The 12,037-nt window shown below is 34.9% G+C and overlaps 1 protein-coding gene across 1 annotated transcript in view; it reads right to left on the minus strand.

Annotated features, from left to right (window-relative positions):
• Positions 1–12,037, minus strand: part of KCTD9 (potassium channel tetramerization domain containing 9) — a 55,275-nt gene that overhangs the window by 38,469 nt on the left and 4,769 nt on the right. The window contains exons 2-5 of the mRNA XM_061199422.1: positions 6,932–7,053; positions 4,270–4,313; positions 754–850; positions 93–151 (exon numbers count right to left, since the gene is read on the minus strand). Of these exons, the coding sequence (XP_061055405.1) occupies positions 93–151; positions 754–850; positions 4,270–4,313; positions 6,932–7,053 (322 nt within the window). The remainder of the gene's footprint in view (positions 1–92; positions 152–753; positions 851–4,269; positions 4,314–6,931; positions 7,054–12,037) is intronic.

A 12,037-nucleotide genomic window follows, 5' to 3' on the forward strand; every position in this document is an offset into this window, starting at 1 on the left:
ACTGATTCCATTAAAAAGTACAGAAGGACAGGAGTTATAAAGTCAATACAACTACAAACAGATCACACAAAATGTGATCTCACTGCACTCACCTTTGTCCTTAAACATGTGGGCCAGCATACTGTCAGGTTCTTTATTCACTAAAGTGCTCCTAAGAATTCAGGGGAAAAAATTGATTTCTCCATTTGTCTTTATAAACAAACATATTTAAGTCAAGAGTATACTTGATCCCAGCTGCTCTCTCAAAAAGATGCATGCTATAACCTGGGAGGAGTGATGCTGGGAAACAAAAATGTGCAGTAAGTTGCCATTTATCAAAATCTCTTCTAATCTGGCACTTCCTTTGATTTAAATATTGGTTTCGTTGCCTTTAATTTCAATGCTGATCTATCCTTCTAGCAAGCTACTGTATCACAATTTTCTTGATCGAAACTTACATTTTTCTTATCCCTTTAGTATAAGCAGTTGTAGTCTACAAATTTCAATATTGTTAATTTTTTACTTGTGTTGCATGTACATTACTCAATATTTTAAAAGCATATTCTAAAAACAGTAAATTCATGCTTTTCATGCTTTCTCTGGAATGACTTGTGAACCATTTTCTACTCTTAGAAAAAATTTTCTAAATATTGGCTTCAAATCACATAGTATATTTAAGCAGCATTGGAATATCTTCTAAGGAAATCAGCAAACTGAAGGAAAGAACAAACAGTACATAGTACCCACTCAACACACACATACACGTGCACCTACCGTGTGGTTGTAAAGTACCGCCCGCCAACATTTAATGTTAGCCAGTCTGTGTGAGATCCTGACAACCCTTCCAGTACTTTAGAATCTGTCTGAGGGTCTAGAGACGACATGTAGAAAAAATAAACATTAAGTTGGGGGGGTTTGGGGAAGATGGCAATAGTATAATTTTTTAAACTAAAACACACACATAAAAGCATGCCAGAGCTACTAGGACAGCAAGCCCTATACCCACAGACAGTATCTAAAACAAAACTAGGTGATAAGGTATCCCGCCAACACCGACAACTAGAAGAGCAGCATGGCATCAGCATCCTTGACAGAAGAAGCATCCTTGACAGAAGAAGCATCCTTGACAGAAACAACAGGGTATGTGATGATCCTAAGAATTCCAAAGTAACCCATAAATACTCACTTCAAAACTCAGCAAGTCTACTTGAGAACAGCCAAATGGAAGTGGGAGGGGTGTGCCCACTCCAACCATGGGTGATTCAAGCAGTCTGCAGTAAGATCTGAAGAGGCTGAAAACGAACTCTCAAAACCCACCCAGCCAAAGCTCCCACCTAGGACAAAGTCCCACACTGAGGATAAGATGTTGGGAAAAGAATCCAAGTTGAACAGAACAGAGACAACAGAGACAAAGGAAAAGGAGTCCAGATAAAAGTCAAAAAAGGTCAAGCAGAACCAAAATATATTAGAAGGTGACTTCCATATTTTTTAATACTTCATAAAAACAACATAAAAGGGACATCTAGAGCCATGAAATTACAAAAACTTTCCTAAGTCAGCTCCCTTCTCAAGTTAAGGAAAACTAATTTCATGTAAAACTGAGCGACAGAAAATCCCATACAAGATTATTAAAAGAATAGGAAGAATTACATCCCTATAGATAATGAAAATGTACCAGATAATGAAAATGTGCCGGAAAGAAATGGCCACAAAATAGGTAAACTATAATGTTCCAAATATGCTAAAAGAAGTAAATAATACAAGGTATGAAAAAGCAACATAAACCAGAATCACACAATTCAGAAATGAGGCAAGAGAACTCAGGAGAGAATTAGAAATAAAAACCATTTCAGAAATGAAGACTAAACTAGAAGAAACACAGGAGTGAAAGAACACCACAGATAATGCCTTAAGGAAAATAAAAATTGAAAAGAGGAAAGCTTTAAAAATCAAGAAGAAATGATGAAAGAGATGAAAAGGATTTAACAGAAGATTTCAAATATAGAAGACAAGTGTAGAAGATCCAACACATATACAATAGGAGTCCTGAAAGGAGAAAATCAAAGCATGGTAACAAAATAAATACATAAAGTTCAAGAAAACTTATCTGAAATTTTTAAAAAAAGATGTGAAACTACATATTGAAAGGGCCCACCACATATCTGAGAGATTCAACCCAGAACAGCTCAGAACACCCAGAAATAGTATACTAAAATTACTGTACTTTAAAGAAAGAGAATAATCCTTTGGGTGAGCTAGGAAAAATAATCACTTATGAAAGATCAGATTTTTTTTTGACACCAAAACTCTATGTCAGAAAAAAATGCAGTAACATATTTAAGATATTTGAAGAAAAATAATGTGAACCAAGGATTTTTTAACAACTTAACTGAGGTATAATTGAAATACAATAAACTACACATCATTAAAGTTTGCAATTTGTTCAGTTCTGACATATTTTATGATCAGTCAAACTGACTTTCAGGTATAGAAGCCACATGCAAGATGTCAGAGAATATAGTTCTCACAAGTTCTTTATAAAGAATCTACTAGAGAACAAGTTTCAGACAACCACTCGAGGCACCAGTTTAAGGACTGGAGGAGTAAAACTAAGTGATGGTTTTAAGGGAGAGAGTATAGTATACAATGGTGTGTGTGTATGTACATATATAGTATATAATAATAATATTTGACAATGGATAAACAATACGATTATTTTTTAGGTAAGGAAAGAAAGGAATGAGCATATTAAAAAAAATGTTTAACTGTCTTTAGTAGTCACATTGGTGTTAAAAGTATTGGTATTATTATTGAAACTTTTATGTGTATTTTGTGTAGGATGAAGGAAATGAGTAATTATGTGACATTACAACTCCATCGCTCCCTGGGTCCTTGGAAACCAGGATTACTGATATGCAAGAAAGGAGACATAGATGTAACATAGAAGATGTTAAATAAAAATATTATAATCCTAATATAAACCAAAGTATTAGTATGAACCCATGAGATATTTTATCTGTTTATATGTTATATGTGATATAAAGCTTTATATCATATAATATTTATTATATATGAATTTTATCCTCTAGCTAGCTATGTATTTCCAACTCTGTTCACCAAAAACCCTAGTAATCATGACGAACCCAGTAGCAGTGAGCCTCCCCAGCACCCAGGTTGGGTCTTGAAATGACATTTTCCACTAAAAGAAATCAAGGCTTCCAAGGAAAAAAACACTGATTTGGGTTTAGGACAAGAGAAGTATAAGATGAACACTTTGTTATTCCAGATAGTAAGGAAAAGACTAATGGGGTTGTGTTAAAAGAAGAAGGACATGAAGGGATTTCCACTGGCCAAAAGTAAAATAATCTAGGTATCGATAAATGCAGAGGATGAAAACATACCAAATATTTTTAACTCTGAAAGTTTGTAACGATAAAACAAAACCCACTAATCAATCACTTTTTGTTTTGTTGTTTGTATGTATGCAATGAACCAATTAAGTGACCACTGCCTGCCAACCCACTCTGTTAGGCTAATGGATAAGAAAAGATGAGAAAAATTTTTTGTTCAGTCTTAAGGCAGAAACAGAGAATATGCATTTACTTCTAAGTTGCTGTGTGATGACCTTGAGCACTACCTCCACTCACCAAATACAATTATTGTGAAGGCTTAAAAGAAATACTTAAATATTCACGGTGTGATTGTCTGGAACTAAATATATCAAATATTCGTTAAAGAATATTTATTTAAGCCTCAGGCTCTTTCCTTTGAGATATACACTGTATAAGCTTTCTTCGAAACTGAAGGGTAGTGTGTGTGTGTGTGTGTGTGTGTGTGTGTGTGTGGTTGCTACCAAGTCACTTTTGACTGATTTGATTTAACTGCTGTGAATGACTGGCAAACATTACTTTTTCAAGCAATATATGCTTAAAAAATATGTAACATAACAGAGATTTTGGTAACTACTATCAAAGAGAAAATTTCAAAACAAAACAGTTATAGTTCTAAAATCAAAACCACCCTATCATGTCATAATTAATGAATATGTGCACATCCAGAGCCTTTTAACAGCACGTAAAAGATGAGGTATCCATACTAAAATATGATCATCTAATTCAAGTTAGAAATTTACTTTCACACACAACCCCAATGCAGAATCAAGAAAGGTATGAAGAGCTGAATACTGCTATAAGACACCTTTTAATGTTAAGCTTAGTAAAGCCATGTAAAATATTTGCCATTTCATCTTTATTTCGGCAGACAAAATTGGCTTTTAAGGAAGTCACTTACCAATAAATGGTTCTCCTTCACACACAAACAAAACATCATCATCCCTGGGGAAATCAAAATTTAAAAAGCCACCATCAAAATCCAGAAATCACATTAATTATCTGTTGACTAGAGGAACTATTCCTTAGAATAATGTAGAAGATCCGTTTTGCTATCTATGTGGCAAAGAAGTTGACCAAGTTCCAGTGTTTTTTGTTTAAACCCAGGTTGTTTAAGCCTCTTCCTGCTCCAAAATTCTATGATCTGATGAGAATGGAATGAGGTGAACTAGACACTTGTTTTAAAGATATAAATCTGCCGAGGGTATGTAAAAACCAAAACCAAAGAAAAAAAAAACCAAAACCACTATTGTGGTGGATCACTGATGAGTTAACTCTACTTAACATTCTATTTTATTTAGCAAGTTTTCACTAAAGTAGGTCTCTGTGACGTTTATAAAATTCAAACTGCTTAACCCCCTGACTTAACTGCCTCTGGATTTAAATTCAAAGAAGATCCTGCACATGAAAGTACTTTTGAAATGGAAAAAACAAAACGAAACCCACTATACAAATTATGTGAATTCAGCTTTCTTATCAATTGGAGAATATACTACTGAAGAATGTTATGCTCAAAGGATATGATTAAAGCTATAGCCAACTCTTCTTTTTTCACTTTAATTCTATAACCCTAAATAAATTATTAGGGTTTTTCTGCCACATCATCAACTGCTTTGTGCTTTGGAAATGAAAATAAATTTTCATATTAAATCTAAGAAGAATATAATTGGAAATAACTCTGCTGTAAACACTCACCCACTATACTCACCTAAATGTAAATGAATACCCATAATTCAAAAATCTGGATTATCAGTGTATATCCTCCTTCCCTGCTCCACCTCACCGCACGGTTAGTATAAATGATCAGAGCTTGTACTGTGAACCACGAATTATTAACCAGGTAGATATAATATAAATATATACTATTTCTTGTCCTAGCTCTTTTTTAATTGAAGTATAGTTGACACACAATATTATGTTAGTTTCAAGTGTACAACATAGTGATTTGACAATCAAAATACATGAAATGATCACCACGATAAGTCTAGTAACCGTCTGTCACCATACAAAATTATTACAGTGTTACTGACTATATTCTTTGTGCTGCCAATTACATTCCTGTGACTTACCTATTTTATAACTGGAAGTCTGTACCTCTTAAGCCCCTTCACCTATTTCACTCAACCCCGCCAGTCTCCTCCCCTCTGGCAACCACCAGGTTGAGTTCTAAATAGGTAGATATTTTATAGTTCAGAAGGCTTCAGTTATGACCTTCTTCAATTACGACCTATGTTGTAGAAATTTTTATTTCTATAAGAATATAAATTATATTTCTGTAAGACATCACAGGAACACATAGAATTTTTCTTGGAAGCAGAGTCTGTGTTTGTTAAAGAGAAATTTAGGTTGATATAAATCATTCAATTATCCATAGAAACACACAGAAGCTGGGAGATAGATATTGAAAAACTAAGAAACTCTTCTAATTTATTTGGAATTAAAATCTTTATCTTTTAAGTCTATAATCTTTTCTACTTGTTCACCAGGCCAGTTAACTTTTTAAGACTAATATGAAAATTTGTTTTCCTCTAATTAACAAAAATCAACTATTAAATGTATGACCTGGGTAAATCATTTAACTTCTCAGATGTTTAGTTTCCTCATTTATAAAACAAAGCGACTAGAAGTGTTTAAAGGCAGTATGCTATGTTGAAAGGTTATTCTGACCTCGGTTTAAGTGAATATTAAACTTTGTATACTACCATAATTTAGAACATCATTATCTTCACAACATCAATTTTAAAAAACCCACGCAGGGACTTCCCTGGCGGTCCAGTGGTTAAGACTCCACGCTTCCAACGCAGGGGGTGTGGGTTCGATCCCTGGTCAGGGAACTAAGATCCCACATGCCTTGCGGCCAAAAAAATAAATAAAAAAGTCCATGCTTTGCCGATTAAATGAGGTAACTTGGGCAAAGCAAATACAACTTAACTGGCACAGAGTCAGTACTTAGTTTGTGTTCCCATTCCATCGTCTTTGAGCCCCCTCCTGCTCCAAAATTCTATGATCCCACGAGGATGGAATGAGGTGAACTGGACACTGGTTTTAAAATATGCCTGGCATACTTAAAAAACAAAACCCCAAACAAACAGACTAACCAAAACCACTACTGTGGTGGATCACTGGTGAGTTAACTCTAGTTAAAATGCTATCTTATTTAGCAAGTTTCCACCAAAGCAGGTCTCTGTAAACGCTTATAAAATTCAAAGCATTCTTAGGAAATGAACTGAACAATAAGCAGTAGCATATAGAAGAGATCAATTAAGTTTCTAGTATTAAAAATCCATGTCTTATTAGATCCGTTTCTAGTAACGTAGAGATTCCTCATAGCCATATATGAACTCTGCAGAAAGACTATGAGTATATTGGAATGTATTCAGGGTTTTCTATCTGATCAATGCATCGTAAGTGCAAATTACTTAAATTCCAAACAGCAAATTCTAGGCAATCATTGGCCAAAATCCTGTATTCTTAACAGTGATTAAATACTGCTTAAGGGAAACAGCATAGCACCAAGAAGCTGAGGGCACACTGTAGACGGCTTATAAAAAGGTGAAGGTTACCTGATCAAAGCAATATCATCAATCAGTCCACCTTTCCCATTATACACACTGGTGGCTTTTATGCCGAGTTTATTGCTGGCCACAGAAAGCAAATCAGATAAAGTTCCATATACAGCGACCACCTGTAAACACACCAGATTAATTTGAACAACTTACATAATCAATTTCGTCACTCACAAATTAAAAACCACCACACTATGAACAGGTCTAAAAAATCAGATTATCACATAAAAAGAGATTTTGAGAGGTTCTTAAAAGTTTCTCTTCTTCTTTTATGACTGAAATATTTACTTAGTGCCTAACATGGCTGAAATCCAAGACTAGAGAAATCATCTCTAAAAACAAACTACAATCTTACAGTATGTTAAACAGTGCTCCAGTTCTGACATAAGAGACCCGCACTTGAATTTAGATTCTGACATTTTCTAGCTGTCAGCTCAAGACAAATTATTTAACCTCTTTATGCTTCTGTGGCTTTAACTAGAAATGAGGAAAACAGTTACACCTGTATCAGAAGGTTGTCACAAGGATGAAATGAGTTAATGCATGATAAGAGCTTCACAAAGTGCCTGAGACCTATTAAGTCTTTAAGATGTTGCTTTTACATTATTCCTTTCTTAAAGGAATGGTTTATTTTTTTAAACAGGAAAAATTTACTGTTTATTATAACATTTACCATGTCAACTACCATATGAACAGTTAACGACTTCCCACCTCATTTAACTTCAATAACTATTTATATACTGTATAAAAGCCAGATTTTTGGCTAGCATTCTTAAGTACAGTGTAGACCTGGGTTACAATGAATTGCTCCGTCCTGCTTTAAATCAGGCACAGTCTGACACCTGTGCAACATACATGCAGTTGCTTAGGTAGGGGGTAGAGACTCTGTACATGTAGTGAAATTTTGCTCCAGCCATAACTGTAACTGTGTATAGTTGTACCATTACCAGTCAGATCTCTGAAAATTACGAATAAAAAAGCGGGTGAGGAGCTGAACCTAAAGCATGAGCAGCCAGCTGACTTCCCACAGGATGCTGGATAAAGGTGCCATATGAAATGGAACCGGGGCTAGTCTTTTGTTCAGTGGTCACTGGAGTACAGTAGACAGTGAATTTTTTGTTAAGTAAATGAAGTGAACAGTCAAGTGTGGAGCGAGTTGTTTGCCAATAGGAGTGTGTAGTGTTTCAACAGCAGAGTACAGAGATTCCAACTCTTTTCTCTTGGATCAGGACCTACGAGAAGTGTTGCAAGCTGGGGCATTCTGGGGAAGAGTGGTAGGCAAGCAGAGTTTAAAGGGAACTACGTGGATTATTAAAGATAATGCACAACCCAAGTGCTCATAAACGTGTGAATGGATAAACAAAATGTGGCATATCCATACAATTGAATATCATTCAGCTCTAAAAAGGAGTACAATTCTGATACATGCTACAACATGCATGAATCTTGAAAACATTATGCTAAGTGAAATTAGCCAGACATAAAAAAAGACAAATATCATGTGATTCCACTTGTATGAGGTACTTAGAACAGGCAAATTCATAGAAAGTAGAAGACAGGGTACTGGGGCAGAAGGGGTAACGTAGAATTACTGCTTAATGGGTACAGAGTTCCTGTTTGGGAGGATGAAAAAGTTTTGGAAATGAAAAGTGGTGAGGTTACACACATGAATGTACTTAATGCCAACGAAATGTACACTTAAAATGGCTAAAAGGGTAACTTTTATGTTGTGTATATTTTACCATATGATAAAAAAGATAACAGCACAAAGCACCTGGCAGAGTGTCTTACACCCAGCAGACACTGCCATAAATGATTGAAGCTTGAAGAACATGTGTCCCCCGTATTTCCTATCATTTTTCACCTTTGTAACAGAGCCTGGAATTCTAATCGTTATTGCAGATACGAGTTCCAGAGGAGAAAGATTTAGAAAATTCTTAGTATAATAGCAACTATGACAAGAACGCTGTTGTTAGAAAGAAGGATCTTCTTACTCTCCCCTCGCGGTTCCCAGACTGTAAAAGGTGTTTTGCCATTTGCTTTGGTCAGTCGCTTGGCTCTTTGCTTCTTGTATAGCTTCACATGGTTTTCTTTCGCCTGACATTATCTGCTCCTTGCCCTAACATTAGCTTTCTCCACCCCATTTCTTTTCACTTCTCTCCCTCAAGCATCATAAAATGGTTGGAAATTCAATGTATCTCTCTATATTATGCTCCTGAATTTAAATATTAGAGCATACCACTTTATCTAACTTATTTTTCAAAAATACATCAAATTAAATTGTTTTCTACTTCCATTCGATTGACTTGATTTTTCCTGTGGGTCAGTTGTTTCCTAATGAATATACAGGCCACCTGCCATGTTCGAAAGCTGCGCTGTCCAATTTGGAAGCCACTAGCTACAAGAGGCTATTTAAGTTTTAATGTATTGCTATTAATTAAAATAAAAGTCAGTTCATCAGTTACAACAGTCATATATGAACTGCTCAACAACCACAATGGCTAGTGGTTACCATACTGCACAGCGCAGATATGGAGTATTTCCTTCCTCACAGAGCGTTCTATTGGACACTGCTGCTTCAAAGAGCAGAATAAAGTCAGGAACAAGGAAACAACTATTTTAATTCTGTTAGGTTGACCATGTCATAGCAACTCACAGTAACCAAGTGGTAGAGTCCAACTCAAACCCTGTTGTTTTGTATGGAAGGTTGAGTAGTTACCATCTTTCTTTTCTCCCCATTGAGGTCAAATTTGATTATAAGATTAAAAACAAAAACAAAGCCACACATCACACAGTTTGGCAATTTCAGGGCAATCAAAGTACAACAGGTGTTTCCTTGTAGGCTGCAATACTAAGGAGCACATTCTAGATACAAATTGAGTTCATCTTTATTTTGTTATCACTTAAATAAGCCCTCACATAGTATTGAACACAATTTATCATTACCCCAAATATTTTCTAACCTGACTTCCTATCTAGACTGTAAAGGTTTAATAATAAATTTTTAATTTGTAAAAAAGTGGTTATTCATTCGGTGAATTTAGGTAACCAACAATCCCTGGTAATGCTGATGGGCAGCACTGAAGTACATCCCTGTACTGCCCAAACCTCTAACATCCAGAAAAGAACTGCAGCCAGTTTAAAAAGACGGACCCTCTTAAGTGTCACAGTATCTGGTTTATAGTAGTTCTCTGATAAATGTTTCTTGAATGTCAGATGAAATTTTCATTGCTTTCAGAGTGTCGAACGAGGACATGCCTTTTCTGTGTGTGAGTCAGTTATATTTGTCTTTTCCACTGACATTAAGTTAAAAAACAAAGTACACAGTAGAAATGCAATTCTAAAGTGATGTTCATATAGTTCATATGAGTATGGAAAGTGGCTATCTTTGGATAGAATTAAGGTTCACTTATGAGTTTTTGTTTTGTCCTCCAGATTTGTTACAATGAACTTCTATTATTTATGCAATAAAGGAAAAAAGTTTTAACTTAGGGTTTCCATAGCTCTAGATACTAGATTTACAAATAAGAATTATTTTAGCAGTTGACAAGTAATCTGGTAATGGACAATTTTCTTTAAGTGAAATAACCAAAGGGCCATCAATTAGAGAAAACAGCACTGAAATTACTGCAAAGAATCCTATAGCACTGAAAATCTGAAAATTTACCTTAAATTGGGCCAACATACTTGTTTTTCGTTTGAAAGGCATTTTTAGCATTTGTTTTCAACAAGATCACTTTAGCTGACTCTCTTGAGCATACTAACAAATAACTCACAAATAAAGACTGCAGACATAATATTTTAAATCTCTTTTATATAAACCAATGAGAATATCAGATTTTAAAATGTGATATACCTGTAAAAGATTTTAAGTTTGTGAGAAAGTCTCAAACAGACTGGCACATGTACCCTTCATTATATATCAACTCTGCTGGGAAAAAGCAACATTGGAAATCTTGTATATCATGGATATGAGCTTTAACCGTTATTTACTAAGCTTACTTTAGTCCTCAGAGAGGCCAAGCATTTATAAAATGATCACACTTACAATGGCTATTTGCTTCACGTGTGTTCTACTTCCTAGTGTGAACATGAAGTTTCCATGTCACTGTGATTATCCATTTTAATAACCTAAGCACTATACTTAGAATGGAAGCATTCTATGGAATAAACTGAGAAGCATGTCTATTAAAGTTTATGGCCAAAAAATAAATAAATAAAGTTTATGGCCACTATGTTATACTACTATTTAACTTAATTCTTTCTAAATTTCAGATCCCACGACACGTGAAAGCTATCCACCAATTGGGAAAGTAAATGGTACACTGTGCCTACCAGGACATATCAGTTTAATGAAGTTTTAATCTGTCTTTAAACACTGTTTTCAAATTGTAATCTATGTTATTCAAATTTAAAAAGTAAAACCTGCACATGTATTTAAAACATGTTTTTTTAATATGCCCACCATAACTATTACATAATACACAATAAATAATCATTGAATTTATGCAGGCCAATTTACCCAACCGACCCACCAATCACAATAACTAAATGTAGAATCAATTTACTCTGCCTACACTTTTAGTTTAATACATTTAAAAAATTAACATTATTTTATTCCTATAAAAGATAACTACATTAAGAAGACAAATATTAAAATATTTAAAAATTTTAAAGTCTGACAACAGCAAATGTTGAAGAGGATATGGATCAATGAGAGGGTTTATGCAATGCTGGTGGGATATAAATTACCACAATGACTTTCAAAAACAATTTGGCATTATTTTAAAAAATTAAACATTCACATACCTTAATACCCAATAATTACAACTTCCATATATATCCTAGAGCAGTGGCTCTCAAAAGTGGGGTCTCTAGACCAGCACCATTAGGATCACCTGGAAGTAGATTAGAAATTCAAACTCCTAGCCTCACCCCAGACCTAGTGAATCTAAAGCTCTGGGGAATGCGGCCCAGCAATAGTTGCTCAATTCCTCCAGGTGATTCCAACGCATGCTAAAGTTTGCAAACCACTGCCCTAGAAAGATGCTTGCACTTGTGTGCACCAGGATATACAGTAATACTCATGGCAGCACTGTCAAT

Source organism: Eubalaena glacialis, chromosome 9, assembly GCF_028564815.1.
Source record: "Eubalaena glacialis isolate mEubGla1 chromosome 9, mEubGla1.1.hap2.+ XY, whole genome shotgun sequence".
Lineage (NCBI taxonomy): Eukaryota > Metazoa > Chordata > Mammalia > Artiodactyla > Balaenidae > Eubalaena > Eubalaena glacialis.